Source organism: Crocodylus siamensis, chromosome 9 (assembly GCF_052110815.1).
Source record: "Crocodylus siamensis isolate JL-2025a chromosome 9, ASM5211081v1, whole genome shotgun sequence".
Classification (NCBI taxonomy): Eukaryota; Metazoa; Chordata; order Crocodylia; family Crocodylidae; genus Crocodylus; species Crocodylus siamensis.
Window position 1 is genome coordinate 7,314,496 of NC_143403.1, and position 19,934 is coordinate 7,334,429.

At 43.8% G+C, this 19,934-nt stretch overlaps 1 protein-coding gene across 1 annotated transcript in view; it reads right to left on the reverse strand.

Moving 5' to 3' along the window:
* The window catches only part of PLCG2 (phospholipase C gamma 2), an 86,651-nt gene that overhangs the window by 15,682 nt on the left and 51,035 nt on the right, over nucleotides 1-19,934 (reverse strand). The window contains exons 15-26 of the mRNA XM_090062969.1: nucleotides 17,575-17,679; nucleotides 17,267-17,356; nucleotides 13,227-13,405; nucleotides 12,298-12,498; nucleotides 11,331-11,450; nucleotides 9,587-9,767; nucleotides 9,088-9,156; nucleotides 7,825-7,934; nucleotides 5,698-5,794; nucleotides 4,121-4,187; nucleotides 3,298-3,455; nucleotides 598-700 (exon numbers count right to left, since the gene is read on the reverse strand). Coding sequence (XP_089919095.1) covers nucleotides 598-700; nucleotides 3,298-3,455; nucleotides 4,121-4,187; nucleotides 5,698-5,794; nucleotides 7,825-7,934; nucleotides 9,088-9,156; nucleotides 9,587-9,767; nucleotides 11,331-11,450; nucleotides 12,298-12,498; nucleotides 13,227-13,405; nucleotides 17,267-17,356; nucleotides 17,575-17,679 — 1,480 coding nt within the window. The remainder of the gene's footprint in view (nucleotides 1-597; nucleotides 701-3,297; nucleotides 3,456-4,120; nucleotides 4,188-5,697; nucleotides 5,795-7,824; nucleotides 7,935-9,087; nucleotides 9,157-9,586; nucleotides 9,768-11,330; nucleotides 11,451-12,297; nucleotides 12,499-13,226; nucleotides 13,406-17,266; nucleotides 17,357-17,574; nucleotides 17,680-19,934) is intronic.

The following is a 19,934-nucleotide window of genomic DNA, read 5'->3' on the forward strand; positions in this document are numbered from 1 at the left end:
TCTATTTTAAATAAATCCTAGGTCAGACACAGCCTTATCTCATCGCTTAAAATGAAAAGCAGAGTAACCTATGGATTTTCAGTGAGCTTCATTATTAAAATGTTATTGAATGTTAAGGAAAGGTAAGCCAAAATGAAATCTCCCACAATTCCAAAACACATCTTCACCCCATTAACAGAGTTAGCTTCCTATCCTTTGTCGCTGCGATTTTATTAACCTTGGCAATGCAGAAAAAGAAAATCTGCACAAACTATTTCCCAATTATTCTTCTCACCTTGCTCATGGTTTCTTCTCCCTCACATTTTAGTAATCTGCTCTACATTTAGTCCTGTGCTTAAGCCCTGGCAGGTTGAGATATGTGCTCCAAGCAATTCTGATCAATCACTGGACTTTACCTGACATTTTATAATTGTATAGCATCAAGCACTCTGCAGTGCACAATTCCCACTTGGCACTGCACGTCCTGCATGCAAGACAGAAGTGTCCCAGTGGAGAAGAGATGCAGTCGATTTTCAATTCTAAAAACTTTTAAACATACTTTTAAACAAACTTTTGAAGAGTAGCGGCAAGCTGACTAGATTATTTTTTAAAAATTACCTAAATTGTCCTTGGTTTTGCTTGTAGGACTGCAGTAGATAACCAGATCAGAGAGTTCAATAGCAATTAATTGATTCTTTTCCCAATACTTCCTCCTATTCTCCTGTTTCAGACAAAAATAAGTTATTACATGTATGGTATAATGACTCCAAAGAAAGTATATTAAACCTTTACTTGCTCCTTGAATCCACTTGAGAAACCCACATGAATGTGACATATTTAAGTCCCAATTCAGGAAACCAGTCCTATTTAAGAAAGCAGCTTTGCATTGGTTCAGTGAATCTGAGTCATGCTTCAAAGTCTGGCAGCTGAATTATTGTCTTTATGGAGCACCACACCATTTCAGTTAAGTTCCTGGCTCCATGCAAACACACACAGAAGAATAAGCAAAGCATAATGAAGTTTCCCTCTACTTATTTATGATCTCGAGCAGGCTTCAGCCCTTGCTTCTGACTCCCAAAAGGCTGTATTCCAGCTGCTTCCAAACGCACAGAGAACTGCTTCAGCGCTTCACCAGTTGCAAAGCAACCTCCTGCCCCAGGTATAAAAAAATAACACACTGTCAAGTAGGCCTCATTACTAAGGAGACCATGACCTACTACAACACTAGATGATTTAGGTCTGGAGGTTGAATGAGGGTATATGTAACCCATGTGAACAGAAGTCAGGAAGCCCTGCTCTTCCTTTCTCTGGCAGGCAGCAGTAGCTCATGGCAAGTCAATGTGAGGCCCTGCACCAAGAGCTCAGGAGGCATTTGTAATTACAAACAAGCTTTTCAGACACAAGAAGTCATGGCAGGATGAGAAGTATCGAGGAGGAGTCGCACGCTGGACAGTTATTGGCTTCAGTAGAAAAGGTTATGAAGCAGCAGGAAATCTCCCAAAGGAATTCTCCCAGCAGCAGCAGGAGGAGGAGGGAAAGCAGGACCCGCAGAGACATACTTTTCCAGAAGTAGTCACCAGGCCAGAAACCATATGCTGTGGTCTAAGGAAAGCAAAGAGGAATTTAGCATCATTAATGGAAATGGCCTCAGAGTAACACAGGTGTGAACTAATCATACCTCTCTGTGCCACCAGGGTACAATAAGCAGATGACCTCCAGACAGCAATGCTTTCCCTAGCAAAGGAGCATTTGCAGGTGCTATAAGCTCAGTTTTACAAGCAGTGACTTCTAGCAATGGTTAACCCAAAAGTGGATAATTTCTTGGGCATGGTAGCAGCAGACAGAGGCAACAAAGCAGATAAAGCCAAGAGTTAAATCCTCAAAGCTTTACAGTCTGCACATAGTGCACAGCGCCTAAATTCCTATTGGTAACATCTCTGACTTGCAATATACCATTATGTTGTCCTTCCCGCACACCACCTCCCGTCATCCCTCCAAGCGTAAACTGCTCATCATACTGGCAAACAACTCATTTCTTCCCAGCTGTCTATCCTATGAGCTTTCAAGTGGTAATGTAGTAAAGAGTGAGTCGCCTGATTGACAGAGTGGGTTTGAAAGGATGTTTGAACTTGCAGACTGTTTAATACTTACCTGACTGTAAAGAGGGACAAAAAGCTACCAAACCCAGGAAGAGCTGCTGATGTCTCATGAAAAGCATCCTATTTGGACACGTTCCTGATCGGCTGTGTTTTCATTCTCTCATTTTTAGTACTGAACTAAAGCCAGAGGCATGAAAACCAGATTTTTGTTTCAAAACAGGTCAACAGCTCCTGCTACTTCTTTCCTTAGCTGGATTTCCAATCCTCTATTTGTGACATCAAGTTTGTTTGATGTGAAAAGGATTCTGGTGACAGAAGGTAGAGACTTTTCTGTTCAGGTGAGGGATAAGCAGCAGGAACCAAAGAGATGCTCGGAAACAGAAATCCTTTTGTCATGCAAACAATGCAGGTAAAAACTAAAAAGCAAAGAAAATGAATGCAGGAAAGAGAATCTCTAAACAGTTTCCACAAAATCTTCTTGATGGTGTCAAAGGCTTTTCAAATACTGGAAGGGGAAGTGGGGAAGAAAAAGGAAAAAGCAAGCAGAATATCTGTAACTAGTCTCTCTCAAGTAGTGGCAAACATCTGAAACAGTGAGTTGTTGAAGATGGAGAAGTTCCTATTACATGGAAAGGGTAGGGTTCTTAAGTCACATATAACACATTTTGGTACAACTGGGATATTATTTCAGAGGTTTGCTGGACAGCAGAGGAAGGACACAAGATTATGAAGGAAAGTTTAGGCAAAGGTGTATACTACCATTCTTCCAAGCTACCTATCCCTTGAGCTTTCAAGTGGTAATGTACTGAGTGTACCCTATTTGAGGTACTTGTTTCTCTGCTGCCATGCAACAGATGTGACATCCCTTATATTCACGCAGAGGATTCTGTTGCATGTACCACTGTGATTCTTTTGGTATTCCCTTTTGTACTGGTGCACACAGCTACACAAGGAGATGGAGCACCAGACACATCAACAGGAAGGGGTACTATGCTGAAAGCTTTCAAATACTCCTACTATGTCTGAAAGTTTAGACAAGACCTGGTTTGGCAAGGTGTCTTATTCATGTAAAGAGTCTCCCTGAAGTCAACAAGCTAATAATAAGCAAGAGGGCTTGACAGACAAGAACAAGGCTTGGAGAACTGATGGATAGTTCCCCAATACACATTATTTCTTTATTTTATAGCACCATTTTTTAATTTTTTTTTTTTTTTTTTACCTCTTCTTCTGTTTTCCACGTGATTTCCCTGATACTCTGGTACCATTCAAATAACTCTTCCACTGTATCAGTCGCAAATTCAACAGGGGGATCTTCTGGATTCTTCGGTTCCAGCACAAGGACAAAAGGCTTATCATACTTCCCGTGTAGCGTTTTCACTGTTGAACAACAAAGAAACAGACACGTATACTAAAATCCATAAATATTTTAAATCTTTCTGTATGCGATGTGTGTAAGAACAGCATGAATGACAAGGGTGCTCTATGTGCACCTAATTCAAGGCACCTGAAAATGACAAACCTGTCACACCAGTGTCCCACATATAACATAGAACAATTTTATGGCTGTTTCATAGATGTTAGGGTTGGAAGGGACCTGAGCAGATCATCAAGTCCAACCCCCTGCCATGGCAGGAAAGAGTACCGGGGATCATATGGTGCTTTAAATTCAACATGGAGCCAAGCCAACAACCTGCTGACTGGGCTTGCACCAGGGTCTGGATTGGGGCTCACACCAGGGTCTGGAACCAACCCCAGTGCAGCCCCTGCCAGACTATCAGGGCCCCAGGCCCAGACCTTTGAGCATCTGGCAAGCAGGGATTGAGGATTGGAGATAAGAGCCCATAGAACATTTAAATGAACATCTGTCAAAGGCCTCATAGTCCTATTTCTCTTTGCGGGACCAAACAATTAGCATCACCCAACACCATTATGCCAATGTTGAACACAAGCACGTTTCACTAATATTTCCTGCTAAAGGGGTAACTGCTCTAATAAATATAGAAAATATAGGATGCCAGTTAAAAGTTCTAGAGTCTACATACCAACATTATATGTATTGAGGACCAGTATACCACGACACAGAGCTCCCAAAGGATTGTCCTCAATGATCTGTGAAAAACAATGGGTTTAATTTCACTCTGTCTTTTCCCTTTAAGAAAACATTCAAAGGACTCTTAATATAAAAAATAAATACAGACCGCAATTTCATTGAAAAGCTGCCAAGCAGCCCTATTTAAAAGTTTAGTTTTATTACAAGAATTTCTCGTTATGCGAGAGCGATGAAGAGTGAGGCTGGAAATAACTCAATGAGTGTTTTAGTAACTGTTGGTCTGTAGCACTGTCATTTCACCCTTTCTGAATCTGAAAAAAAATCTGGCACTTGAATCCAAAATAAACTTTAATTTTCCTTATAAAAATAATTGTTGCTTAAAACTTGGAAGCCACAAGGCCAAAGATTCTGTCCTGCTGGAACTGTTCATTTTTGTAGCCTTCCTTTGCTCTAAGTCACAATAACCATAAAGACTTAAAGCACAGAACCCAACCCCCAACCACTCATGGCAAAAATGGTTTGAGGGAAATAAAAGCAACAAGAACATTCAATATTTTATTCTTTTAAACAACCAGGAGACTTGGGAAGTTTAATAACTGGGTTTTGTTTACCTAAGTTAGATTAAACTGATCCTTGTCCAAGACTTTGAACCAGATTTTTGCATACTTTTGGCAGCCATAACTGGGCTTTTTGTGTACGAAAACTGGGTAATGAAACATGAAGATAGCTTGCTGGATGTATTTATCTAACCAGTTTTCCTATTTGCAAGTATCAATGCAGAACCTATATAAGCTAATTAGGTGCATGCTTTGGACAGGCAATTCCTAGAATACAATCAGCAGTTCTGTCCAACTTCTAAGTAGTCAGGAGCCATACACTGCCTAGCCCACACTAGTAGAGACAGCACTAGTAAGAGCCATGGGTACTCAGGCTACCACCTACCTCCCTACCACCCAGTGTACCCCCGCCGTACCTCTGCACCATGTGTGCAGCTCTTTCCCTGCTGTTGCACAGCACCTGTGTGGTACCCTCCCCCACCACACTGCATGTGTAAGCTGCCCCCACCTCAAACTCCCTCGCTGCGCTGCTCCATGGGCTTCCCCTGCAATGTGGGCTGCATTGCCCAACCCCCTGGGGTGGGAATAGGAAGCAGAAGCTAATGGAAGGAAGGGATCTTTGAGACCCTGGCTGCAGGAGCAGCTAGATCGACAGGGGAAGTGGCAGCTGGGGGCTGCACATCGACCTTTTGGGGGCCACAAGCAGCCTGTGGGCCATCAGCTGAATGGCATTATCTTAAAGCACAGATAAAAAAAAAAAAGAAATCAGAAGACCCACAATAATCTTCTGCCTGCATTCTTACCCACTCAATCAATACCCAATCTCCCAAATATGATAGGTCCTGCTAAACATGACTACCAACATCCAGGACAGCAAACAGTGGGTTTAGTTTCTCATTGTGCAGTACGACTGTATTATACAAAACATGCAGAGCTACAGTTCCAGAGAGACTGGTCCAGCAGGCAGCATCGTTGTGATAGAAAGCTATCAGCCAAGTCTCAAAGGCCTCACCTGGCTTTCAAGTTCTGCAGCATTAACAGATGACATGTCCTCCACATAATTGGATGGAAAATAGTGCTGGACTTTTTCTCCATAGTCTCCTTTCCACCTAAAATGAAAACAAAAAGAAAAAGGCCTTCCAACTCAGGCCATTAATTTAGCAATAATCCTCAAGAAATTGGCCATTAATACCCAAGACCAGTTTGCTAGCAGACTATCACCAAAATAAAAGTGATGAAGTAGCTAAAAGCTCTAACAAAGTGATCGTTAACTGTGGTAACGGACGATTTCAAAGGGATTACAGCTACTGTAAACTGCAATTAATGACTGAAGAGGCTTTTTCCCCTCCGGTACTAAAAATACTCTTGCGTGGTTGATTGCCTTATGGAAACTACTGGGAAACATTAGATCCCTAAGCTTTTCCATCAATTTATAAAACAGGAAAGAAAATACTTATGAAGACTTGTGGGGTGGGAATATTTCGTGTCTCTGGTTCTGGAGGCATCCTACTCAAAGTTGGGAGGGGGGCAGTGGCAAACTGGTGAGATGGGGTTAGCTGACCATTGTGCCTCCTGAAAGAAGAGACTTTCAGAATAGAAAGTCAAGAGGGTGGATGTCTGACACACTGTGATATGGTGCTGCATCAGGCCTCACTTGCTGGCATGGGAAAAGGCACAAGCATAACAGAATGGTAAAGAACTGAAAGAGAAACTGAGGCTGGAACAAAGGGCACTTGTACATGTGACAAATACTGCCCATTTTGAGGTTTAATTGCATCATGCTGTACATGTGCAAGCGTATTTTTTACAATTTAAATGAGTTTGTTACACTGCAAACTAAACCACCAAAACACAATCAGGCTCCTCGCCATAACAGTAATGGAAGCCCCTAAATTCAAACAGTGGGTTTTTAACCATCGCAATTAAAAACCCACTGTTTCAACTTAGGGGACTAAACCCCCATCACATGTACAAGCGCCCTTTTAAAAAGGGCAGAGAGCCCAACCAGCAAGGGACCAGGCCTAGCAATCAAATGCTGCAAGCCCAGGGTCACTCCGCTCAGAAGCTTTCAGGGTTCCCATAACACATCAAAAACTCAGACACAAGCCAAGTGAGTGTCAAAAGAGGAAGCTGAGGAAAGTAAAAGGGGATTTTCATTATTTAATGGATCTATAAGGGTGGGCCTAAGAAACAGAAGCACAGCAACAGAATCCATCAGATTGGAAGGGACTTCAGCGGTCACTTAATCCAATCCTTTGCACAGATCCAGGATGTGCTATTTCCAAACCATCCTAGAGAGAGACCTATCCAGTCTCTCTTTGGAAAAGGGGAATTCTACAACTTCCCTCAGCAGTTTGATACAGTTTGGAAGCCCTTCCTGAGTTTTAGTTTAAATCTACTAAAAGGCAGTTTAAACCCACTTTCTGTTGTTCATCCTCTTCTCTACGGCAGCCTTTCCAATATTTAAGAACTGCTATCATGGCCTCCCTTATTCTCCTTTTCTCCAAACTAAACAAATGTCTCTCACATGGCTCGCTCTCCAAGTCCTTTATTGCACTTGTTGCCTAAATCCAGATCATCTCTAAACTTGCAACTTCTTTCTTACAATGTGCCGCTCACAACTAGACACAATACTCCAGGTGTGGCCTAACCAGCACTGACTACAGCTGCGTCTCTCAACCCGTGAGTCACAAGAATATATGAAAGGGTCGCGAACAAATTTTAAAAATGGATCAACTAACCTTAAAAATGGATTCTCCTTTAAAAAAGACTAATTTGGGAAATGGTGGGTTTTCCTTTGCAGGCTGGTAGAGTTCTAGGCTGCAAGGGGCTATCTGGGGACCCTCCTGCCCCACACACCCACCCGCTCCCCATACACTTCAGGGATGGGGGGCAGCAGGTCAGGAGTGAGGGGCACTGGGTCAGGACTGGCCATCTATGTTTACAAATGGGTCCCGGTACAAAAAAGGTTTGAGGGGCACTACTGCCTCCTATGTCTTCCACACAACACCTCGGTTAATGCAACCTAGAACTGCACAGTAAATGAGAAAAGTTTTAAGAACCATTGCCCAAAGCTGAACCAACTTTCCTGTCAGGTTAACTCTACGTAAGCTCTCTCTTAAGGATTCCCTGTCCTTACCATCCTGCTGTTTCCTTCGTGACGTTATGAATTAGAGCCCCTTGGCAGAAAGTCAGCTCATCACTTCTTTTGGCTCTGTAGTCATATAAGGCTCTCACTGTTCTCTGAGGCTTCAAGAAAAACAAAGGGAAAGGGGTCAAAGAGAGGAACAGGTCAGCAATACGATCAATAAATCCATCTTAAAGAGAAAAGAGAAGAAAAGAAATTGGATTTCTTTTTTTTTTTCCTTAAATTCCAAGAGCTTTGTACCAAAGTTCCTGAGCGACATCTACTGGCAGAAACCATCTACTGCTCAGCCAGCCCTCGCAACAAAGGATTTCTCTTCTCGGTGTGGTGACATGGTCAAACAATAGAGAGAACATTGAACTGTCACCTTTGCATCCTCTTTACATGCCTGCAGATAGGATCAGGGTCTCAAGACTTGGACGCAGTCCAACAGTTGTATCCTCCGCAAAACCTCATCAGCAATACTACAGATCAAATTTCCTCTAGGAAACCCTAGTTCCTAGCACTACAAGCAATTTCCTTACCATGAATTCACTCCCACCTGCATTCTTTCATCGTGAAGCAAAGCCATCAGTCACAGAGACAAAGAATTACAGCTAAACATGCATTTAGAGCTGAGTACGCTTTTATGAAAGTTAGAGATAAATGTGTTTACCATCCCACTTGCTTTTATATGTTAAATGTTATGCATCTTCAAAAAAGGTGTAATAAAATCTAATTTAAATAGTTAAATGTTCAATAAAAAGCTCACTTTTACATAGGAAAAACGTATGCATGACTATGCACCTACTTTTGCCAGTAACCACATTTGTGAATTTACTTCACAACCGCATACTTGTAACCGCATACACGAATATACCAGTTCAAATGTATGCATTATTGGGACTTTGTAGGCTAGACTTTACTGACGTGCAGATTTGACCCTCTCAGGTTGAACTTTCAATTGGGGCCTTCCTTTTGCAGTTACATCCACAGAAGCAGGCATGCCAAGCCAAACTCAATACCCAGGTGCCCCATGTTCCAATCTGCATAAATCAATACAGCGTTTGTAGGTGCAAGCGGAGAGGGAAGACTTACATACAAAAAAAAAAAAATCACACCCTCTACAGTTTTACTTTCCTCCACACGCCAGTTCTGCCAAGACATTCAACCACACTTTGCAATGTTTCTAACAGGAAATTAACACACATAATCATGAGCTTTTTCAAGTATCTAAAAGGTAGTTTTGTACACAAACTACCTGGAGCCCATACATACCACTGCAGGGGTTATTTCATTGGGGTCCACGTACATCTTGACATCATACAGCGAGTTAATATCTTTTTCCTAAAGGTAGAGTGGGGGAAAAAAGGGGAGGTTATGGAAATATATTTAAATCTCAAAGATTGCTGTTGGCAGAATGAGGGCACCTCCCTGTGTTACATGTGGGTTAACCCAAGCTGTGTTATATGCCCATTTGTAGACCCCTGCACATCTTTAGGAATAGTCATTCAGGCTGATTCAACAGTGAAATGAGTGGGTTCACAAGGAAGTTGTCGCTTCCTCACTGAACCACTTCACTAGCTCTTATAGGACCCTTTTCATCCTTAGGTGTTAAAGTACCCATTTTAGAGATGGAGAAACTGAGGCACAGAGAGAAATGCTTTGTCCAATGTTACCAAGCAGGCTAGAGGCAGCACTGGGAACAGAGCAGGGTCCTGGCTCAATGTCCTACCCCCTAGCCCACATGGCCTCCATTACAAAGATAATCACTTGCCGTGCTGTAGCGATTCAACAGTTCCTCAGTCACAGGGTAACGCAATTTCATTTTCTTGTACAGCGGATGCTTTTCATAGTAGGTCACCAGCTCGATTAAGCTTTCAAAATAGGCAGAGGATCCAAGCAAAAAGTGGCGGCCTTCTTGTTTAATGCGTAAGTGCTTCACTTTCCCCTCAGCTCTGTGGAATAAACGTGGGTGCTGTGACACTTTAAAAGACACGGGCACATGGCAGAACAAAACCCCATTTACGATATGGATCGCAATCCCTGAATACATACTCAGTTTGTAAAAGAGCTCCCCGCTTTTCCAGAGCTCCATGTTATTTTCAGCCATCCCATGGCTGACTCCACAAAAAGGAACCTGTTCAGGAATTTTCTCACTCTTTTGCCATTAATGGAGCTAGGGACCTCCCTGGTTTTTTTATCTACTTGGACTTTTCTATTTTCTCTCCAATGTGCAAGCTATTCTAAGCTTCACAATCACCAGCCCATAGCCTTTTTAGACATAAAAGACACCTTATCAACACTTCAAACCTGCAATGACTTTGAAATGTCTACTGTTTTTTTCTGACTTTGAAATCTTTTCATAAGGATTCAGCTGCATAATAGGCTTCAAATACCTATCTCATCAATAAAAGAAAGGAGAGACCAGGGTAGAATAGACTTGAGACTTCTGAACAACTTCAGTACAAAGTGAGGTATGTAAATAAAAGCCAGCATGTACCCAAGGCAACTTTGCATATTGTAGTGTGATATAGTCCTAAAGAAGAATTCAAAAGGAATGACAGAGTACATTACAGTTCCTATAAACATGCATAGTTTTATAAGTGAAATTGAAGTTATAAAGCAGTTTCCAGTGGTAAGAAATACTGAAAAGCAAAAAGAAGCTTCATTTTTTTTAAGTGTGCAATATAACAGATTTTGAATGAACCTCTGACTATTATGCAGTCCAGCTAGGTGGTCCACGGGCCATCAGACCTGGGATGTGTGGTACTGATCCTACCCAGAGGACCACATGACAGGATCACTACACCAGGGCAAAGATCATGGAAGTCAAAAGGAGTCCACACACATTTCTCCTGACAGGAGTACCCAGGCATCATTTAATCAAATATAAGGACAAATTTTTACCTGCCTTCAAACTAGGTGGGTGCATCTACACATGTGATTTACTGTGGAGTTGACTATTAGCTTTGTAGTAAATCAATCACCATCTACATGTGCACCGGTATTAGGGCACAGTAAATTAATTAACTTCACCGCAGGATAGTACTGCTGGGGACATTACTATCCAATGGTGGAGTAATAATGTATGCCAGAATCTACATATAGAGGGTGACGGGATGCCTGGGGCACAAAGGTGCTACAGTGTGGGAACTACCTGCTGCCTAGCCCTGCACTTTAGCGCTGTCGTACCCCAACCAGCCCCTCTGCCACCCACCAACACCACCCGGAGCCTGGGGCTGATCCCACGAGACTGCCGCCAGCCCAGGGTGGCTCTGCCCCAGCTCATACTGCTGTGGTCCTGGGTGCACATGCAGACACTGTGCCCAGGAGCATCTGACTCCAGCGCACTGCAACGCACATCTTCATGTATTTGTACACACATTCAAGATGGTGTGAGCAATTACCCAAATTGCAAGGGTTTGTGAAAGCAAAGCAGTACAGCAGGAACTTTCTGGAGAATAAAACAGAGCACAAATGGCCCTGTACGTTAAGCAATCAAGCTCGCCTTTTCTTACCTGAAAGTCATAGCAAACGAATCAGGTTCATCTCTCTTTCTAATCAAAAATGCTCCATCTCGAGGAATTCGCATCAACATGTCTTCTGCTTCTCCTCGGCTCAGGTTACTGTAGTACCAGCTACAAGAGATGGGGGGGGGGGAATGGAAAAGCCATTACAAAGCTTGTCAAAGTGCCATTCACTGAAAGTAACTGGAGATGTTACTAACATGTTACAAGATAAATTATTCATTAGATTTTTCCCATCTTGCCACATATGACAGCAGCTTATTGCAAAATTCTGTAACACATCAGCTTATTTGGGGTAAAGCCATCAGCAAAACATCAGAACACCTTGTCTGCTCAAAGTAATAGAACATAAATCAGCTTGTCTCCCTGGAACAATTGCACAGAAAGCTGCCTTAACTACAGAAAATCAAATGGCAGACTGGAGTAGTCATTTTGGCATGGCAGATTTGGAGGAAAAGCCCAAACACTGGTGGAGGGAATATACTTATTTAGAACCAGATTCTGTCTCTTGCAGAAAAACTGTTCCACACAAGCAATGATGGCAAAGTCTCATCTTAAATGACCATCATCTCATTCAAGTGGAGCTAGGACAATTCTCCACCCGCTACCATAAAAAGAAGAATATGTCTACACAGCATAAGACAGTAGTGAGCAGAGAAGGGAAGCAGGAAGAGGGAGGTGGTGATCTGTAGCTCACCCTGCTCTTTGGATTTCCCTACAATTGTAAAGAAGTTCCCCTTTTATCATTAACCTCTTTGGGGACCAGGGTCTTGCTCTGCAAGTCTCAAGATCCTTAACCATCAGTTAAGTTTGTTTCTATAACACCCACAACCAAGTGCAGCACGATATAGCCCATTTTAATTTTTCCATAGGAAATCCATTTTCTTCCGAGATGACAATCAAAAAACAAAAAAAGTCCAAAACAACCACCTTCCCACTTCCCTTCAGCTCTACATACTCTTTAGTTTCATGGGGGCTGGGATTGGGCACAGCATCGGTCAGACGCAACTCAAACTCTGCACATCGCAGGTTGGCTTCCTTGTAGTGTTGAATAAGATTGTAGATACTATCAAAGATGAGGTTGTCGGTCAGGTAATATTTCATGACTCCCCCTTCTGAAGAAGAGCGGATGCGGCAATGCTGGACACGACCTGACCTCCTTAAGGAAAAAGGGATTGAAAAAAAGCAGTTAGTAAGGTTAAGGCTGTTTCCACACCTATTCTGGGCTAACTTATTTTTGAAAATTTGTAAAAGTGGTGGCTAATTTGCTGCTTCCTTAAAGAGGCAAAACCCAAAAGTAGCAACTCATACCACTACAGAATTCGCTCTGAAGGCCCCCTTACTGCTTGATCCATCGGATGTACTGTTACTCATAACGCCCAATTTGAAGAAAGCATGCAAAAATCTTTTACTTCTTCCCCAACAGGGGCATTCTCTATTATCAAAATGGTCATTTTTACTAGCAGCGATCAAACTCAAAAGACTACCTGCTCAAGCTGATGATTACACCCCAGCGTATGCGGGGTCAGATTTGGACCCTCAGACCGCACGTTGCAACAAAACCCATAGGCTCCCACTGCTTTGGAGAACTGAAAAGTAAGACCCATCAGCCCATGACAGGCTACTGATCAACAGGCTAACCTCATACAAAGCCTAAATCAGGTCTCGCAATGTGAGACTGAAATACTGCGGAATTAATCAAAAGTACAATCTTTCCTCACCTGTACCAATAACGCTTCACAAAGGCATTTCCCAGTCTCTACTGCTCATCTCAGCTGTCATAACACACGCTTAAAGAGCTCTTCTTCAGCAATAAGACAGAACAAGCAATACCCCCTGCACGATCAAAGAGCCCGCACCACCACCCGGGATCAGCAGCCAATGTACCAGAATGACAGAGTGCAGTCATCGGGGAAAGCTTCACTCTCCCGAACAAGGAAAGTGCCATCCTTGCCCCCCATCTCTGCACAATATTCCTGAAGCAACCTCTCGGCAGTGGTTCTCCCCTCTTTCATTTTCCCATGGAACCATTTCTCACGTAAGTGCAGCTCAGTATGTTTCACCTCCTAGATGGAAAAAAGAAAAATGTTCACGATCAACGCACACCAATTTTCTAGCCTCTTTGAACTTTTGTTACCCTCTAGAAGGAAACATGCATCACAAAGATCAGACATATGATGTGCTGTCCTGGACATGTTGTAGGGGGGTAGGGCAGGGCTGTGACTAGGAAGAGTCCTCCAAAAAAAAACAAAACACTCTTCTGAGATATTCTTGCCCTTTTCCCCAGATTTTCACAGAATGCATAAAGGCAAATCAGGTCTTTTCAGGTTACTTTTGGGCAAAATGTCTTCCACCTCCTCAGATTTACCCAAGGACTTATGGTCTACAGGCAGAAATGTAAAGAAAAATACATGTGGAAACAGGAGTTTCTTGTTACTACACGTTGCCCAGAACTTTTTTTTTTAAAACTACATAGCATAATAACCAAATAACTTACAAAGATAATGCATATCACCAATAAAACCACCTTCTATTTTAGCCATAAGAAATTGTTTTTTAGATATATAGGGAGTAAAAGGAAGGCCCAGGGAGGAATAGGACCTCTGCTAAATGGGCAGAAACAATTGGTGACGGACAGAGGGGACAAGGCTGAACTCCTCAACGAGTTCTTCGCCTCAGTGTTCCTAAGCGAGAGGCACGACAAGTCTCTCACTGGGAGGGTAGGGAGGCAGCAGCAAGGCACCAGACTTCCATGCGTGGGCCCTGAGGTGGTGCAGGGTCACTTGGAGGAACTGGATGCCTTTAAGTCGGCAGGCCCGGATGAGCTCCATCCGAGGGTACTGAAGGCACTGGCCGACATCATTGCAGAGCCACTGGCGGGAATATTTGAACGCTCGTGGCGCACGGGTCAAGTCCCGGAGGACTGGAAAAGGGCCAATGTGGTTCCCATTTTCAAGAAGGGGAGGAAGGAGGACCCGGGTAACTATAGGCCAGTCAGTCTCACCTCCATCCTTGGCAAAATCTTTGAGAAAATCATCAAGGCTCACATTTGTGAGAGCCCGGCAGGACAAATTATGCTGAGGGGAAACCAGCACGGGTTCGTGGCAGGTAGATCGTGCCTGACCAATCTAGTCTCTTTTTACGACCAGGTCACAAAACGCCTCGACGCAGGAGGAGGGGTGGATGTCGTATACTTGGACTTCAGGAAGGCCTTTGATACGGTATCCCACCCCATACTGGTGAACAAGTTAAGGGGCTGTGACTTGGATGACTGCACAGTCCGGTGGGTGGAGAATTGGCTGGAGGGTCGCACCCAGAGAGTTGTGGTGGATGGGTCGGTTTCGACCTGGAAGAGTGTGGGCAGTGGGGTCCCGCAGGGCTCGGTGCTTGGACCGATACTCTTTAATGTCTTCATCAGCGACTTGGACGAGGGGGTGAAATGTACTCTGTCCAAGTTTGCAGATGACACTAAGCTATGGGGCGAAGTGGACACGCCGGAGGGCAGGGAACAGCTGCAAGCAGACCTGGACAGGTTAGACAAGTGGGCAGAAAACAACAGAATGCAGTTCAACAAGGAGAAATGCAAAGTGCTGCATCTAGGGAGGAAAAATGTCCAGCACACCTACAGCCTAGGAAATGACCTGCTGGGTGGCACGGGAAGTGGAAAGGGATCTTGGAGTCCTAGTGGACTCCAAGATGAACATGAGTCGGCAGTGTGACGAAACCATCAGAAAAGCCAATGGCACTTTATCGTGCATCAGCAGATGCATGACAAATAGGTCCAAGGAGGTGATACTTCCCCTCTATCGGGTGCTGGTCAGACCACAGCTGGAGTACTGTGTGCAATTCTGGGCGCCGCACTTCAAGAAGGATGCGGATAACCTGGAGAGGGTCCAGAGAAGGGCCACTCGTATGGTTAAGGGCCTGCAGGCCAAGCCCTACGAGGAGAGATTAGAGAAACTGGACCTTTTCAGCCTCCGCAAGAGAAGGTTGAGGGGCGACCTGGTGGCTGCCTATAAGTTCGTCAGGGAGGCACAGAAGGGAATTGGTGAGTATTTATTCACCAAGGCGCCCCCGGGGGTTACAAGAAATAATGGCCACAAGCTAGAAGAGAGCAGATTTAGATTGGATATTAGGAGGAACTTCTTCACAGTTCGAGTGGCCAAGGTCTGGAACGGGCTCCCAAGGGAGGTGGTGCTCTCCCCTACCCTGGGGGTATTCAAGAGAAGGTTGGATGTGTATCTAGCTGGGGTAATGTAGGCCCAGCACTCTTTCCTGCTTATGCAGGGGGTCAGACTCGATGATCTATTGAGGTCCCTTCCGACCCTAGCATCTATGAATCTATGAATCTATGAATTTACGCCATCACACCCCTGCATTATATAATGAGGTCCTTCTTCAAATAGCACCGACACTAAATCTCTGGAGTCTCTCTGTTTCCCCCCAAGACAAAGCCCCCGCCTTTTCTTTTCTTTTTTTACTCAAAAAGGTCATAGCTATAATATCCAAGAAAGCAGAACCTTCAAGTCTTTATGCTCTGGTTCAAAGATAAAGTGTTCTTCTGCTAAGATACAGGATTAGGAGTCAGGACTCAGTGTGTGTGCATCCCATAGTACTATGTCTATACATGGAATAATATATCAGCAGGTATTTCTGAAATGGCAGAGCAACTTTCTAGTTACTTTTCAGACTCTCTAAAAAAAGCATCCATCTAAAATCAGCTTTGAAACACAGAACTCACAGCTGAGTTGGACTACCACTTCAACGCATCTGTTATATAGCGCTTTACTATCAAAAAAGGCTATTTTATTGTCCTGCATAAATAGGGTGCCTGTACATCCCAGTTTGGCTGGGACAGTCCCAGATTTTGCAGGCCAGTCCAGGCTGACTGGTGAAAATTAAAACGAACATCCCAGCTAGTGGGCACAGGATGGGGAGCCAGAACTGCACCAGCTGTGAAATAGGAAACTGCCCAAAAATAGGTTAGTTTGATTACTGGAATAAGTGTTAAAAAGTGGAGATGATCGTTAACACCTGTAAGGTAAAAAACTATGGGTCACTGACTCCTTTAGCTGCCTGAATAGTATAATACCAGAGCTGCACCACGCTGCCGGACCCCTGCCTACAGCGTCCAGAATTTCACATTGCCCCATATGGTCACCCTATGTATACACTTCTTTAGCTCTAAATTAGCATACACTACACATATTTTATTCCGCTTTCAAAAAATGGCTGTCAAAGTGGTTAAGAGACGCCCAAATTTTCATCAGGTGACATCTGCACCTGCACCCAGTTATCAGACAGATTCTCTACAGATGCATGTGCAGCAGAGCAATCGAGTGTGCAAACGACTAGGGAGTGTAAACACACCCATCTGCAAACACTGTAGAGGCAGTCTGAGAGGAAGATTTTGACTTTCAACTTGAAAAAGCTTCAGGTAAAATTCATCCCCTTAGTTTAAAATTAAAGAGAGAGAAGAATCATTTATTATTCTCTTGATGTGAGCATGGTATTCCCATAGGCACCAGACATCAAGCAGCCGACGAGGAAGAGTGACACTCCTTTAGATCATGTGTAACACAGAATTCAAATCAGACAGGGTATGTAATTAATACAAAGCACTGGACTATGACATGCATATATCATGTCTGTATTGATGCTCTCTTCAAACTTATTCCATGGAAACCGAAAGAAAACCTCAGCGCCCTCCTTCCTCTGTTCAAAAACCCTCTGCGTAAAAGCCTGTGTGTGACTTACAGCCAGAGTGAAGATGATTAAAATGCCTGGGTTTCTGGAGGTCTGGAGTAACAAGCAGGATGAATTTTAGTTTCTCCTGTCTAGTCACAACATGAAAAAACCCCATTTAGAGTTTTCACCCAGGGGGAGTGAACTTGAAAAATGAACACCACAAAAAGACTAGCCGTTACCTTTTGTGGATCTTCATCGGGGTTCTGTTCTATATCATCGCCAAATGAAAGCTTTTCATCAGCAACAGCGCAGTAGTGTCGAGTCCATTTCTGGGAAGTAAGACAGATGTTAGAACTGTTAACAGGATGATGAGACAAAACTGCTAAACCCAAGCGCAGAGCACCTCTCTTCTACACATGCACACACACATCAAAACAGCAACGACCAAACATTACTACCTCTGCCTACTAAGAATGCCCCTTTAATATTTAAATCTCTGTGGCATCTGAGATTTAACAAGCTGCAGCGGGCATCAAAGAAATTATACCTGTTCAATAGTATCCCACATGTAAAGTTCTCCTTGTTGCTTTTTCTCCTCCTTTTTGTCTTCCGTGTTCACATCTACGTCTCCCTTCGGTCCCAGCTTTTTGTGCTAAAAAAAGGTTTAAATAAAAATGATAGATTCTAGTCCTATTTCCTGAGCATATACCAACAATACCATAAGAGTCAAATCTCCACTTGACTTCTGTTTGGTATCTTGTATGCAGAGGTTATATGTGGATTTAAGCAGGAGGTGCAGCTTTCTATTCTGAATGTCAATCTCATCTGAGTGTTCCTCTAATTACCTGGCAGCAGGCACTAATCAAGCATAAAGAGAAACAACTCGGAGGATGAGAGCCTACCATTCATTAGAGGACACATATTATTAAAATTACCTTTGTGTGAGAAGAAAGGAAGGAGAATAAAGGGGGAAGAGGTTGTCAGACCTCTGGCTGAAGAGAAAAAAGAACACAGCTAAAAGGAAACTAATTAAGAGGAGTGGAAATCTCTTATCCCAAGAAAAGGACCACAAGAAAGAAACAGAGGTGATTATTTCGCATCAAATGGACCCAAATTCCGCTTTCTCCTCCCACAAATGTATAATTCTTCCCTGGGATAGAAGCACTCAAGTTCTATTGTGCAAAGAGCAAGAGAGGCAGGACCCAGGGAAGTCCATTGAAATGCAAATCTCCAGGAGATCATGGCAAGGACACTGCAATTGCACAATGACTGGGTCGAAAGGTATCACATAGTGGGAGTACAAGGGCAATGCTGGTGCTTGTAGCCAGGAGAAAATGATTCTTAAATTACTGATACACATGCCAAGACTTTCAGTTTGTACAGGGTGCCATGCTGATAAGTGAAAAGTACACGTCAACACCCTTGAGAAGGGTAATTCCAATGATTATCTACAGAATAAAGTCTTCCCTTCTAATGAAAAAGGTGTAGAGATTTAGACCATCCCAGAGCAGCACAGAGACATTGACGACTGGACAGAACAAAGAGAAAGCCAAGTGAAGAATAAGTCATTATGACCAGTGCCACAGGGTAGGTTAATACAGGTGAAATGGCAGCAGCCCAGATATTTTATGAGGGGCAGTATAGGAAAGAAGAATTAGCTCAGGGGTTGGCACCCCCAGCACACGTGCCAGACCACTGTCCTCACATGCACACTGCTCTCACGTGCCATGGGCACATTGTTTTCACGTGCTTTGGGCACACCTCAGCAGGCCCAGGCTCTGGGCACTTGCCACCACCATTCATGGAGCCTGGGAGCAGTACAGAAGCTGCAAACCCTGCTGCAAGCAGCCTGGGCAGGCAGCAGCTACCCAGAGCCCAGGCCAGATGTGGCAGGCAGTCAGGAGGCTGCAGGGTCCAGATCTCTGGCATGGTGGTGGCTGCAGCTACACACACACACACACACACACACGCGCCCAGGGAAGCACAATCCCGGCCCCTCCTCTGCCCAGCAGCACATGTGCACCTGCCACCAGCAACAAGCCAGACCAGGACTCCGCAGACCCTGGTTTGGCTGTTTGCAGCCTCTCCAGTGCCTGCTGCAAGCAGCCCGGACTCTATGGTGGGTGACAAGGACCTGGCCAGAGCCCGGGCCTGCTAAATAGGCAGCTCCATTTTATGTAGGCAAGTAAACATCTCATGTAGATGTGGCCCCAAAGAGTGACATTAAGGAAGACTTTTAGTCTGAAGAAAAGAGGACTGAGAGGGATTTGATAACAGTTTTCAAATCCCTGAAAGAGGCTGGAGACAGTGTTTCCCTGCGGCTGTAAGGGACAGGACTAGGAACAACGGCCTTAAACTGCAGCAGAGAAAATGTAGGCTGGAGAACAGAAAAAACTTTCTGACTATGAAAAACTGAAACAGGCTACCTAGAGAAGTTGCAGGATCTCCATCCCTGGTAATTTTCAGGAGCAGGTTAAACAGGCGCTTGGCTGGGATGGTTTAGGAAGGGATGATCCTGCCTTGGGCAGAAGGCTGGACTATTTGACCTTATGAGGACCCTTACTGTGATCATACTTTACTATGATTATCTGAGTGTAAGACCCCAAGTTCTCAAAGCTGCTAACAAATCTACCTATGTGAGTCATACCTTTATTCTGTGTGTGTGCCAGGAGTGCCATTTGTTTTTGCAATGTTCAATGAGCAGCATCTTTTGGAAAATGAAGTCTATAGTCTGTCTGTAAAGTGCTTTGGGATCAACTGGAATGGAAGAGGTTATATAAATACTGGCTAATAGTATTAATATTATTTTCCATTCAAGAGCGTACTTAACATTTTTATGCAGGATGTAATTGTGCAAAGAGTCTATGATAAGGACTGGTAGCAGCAAACCTTCCTGAAATTGAATGG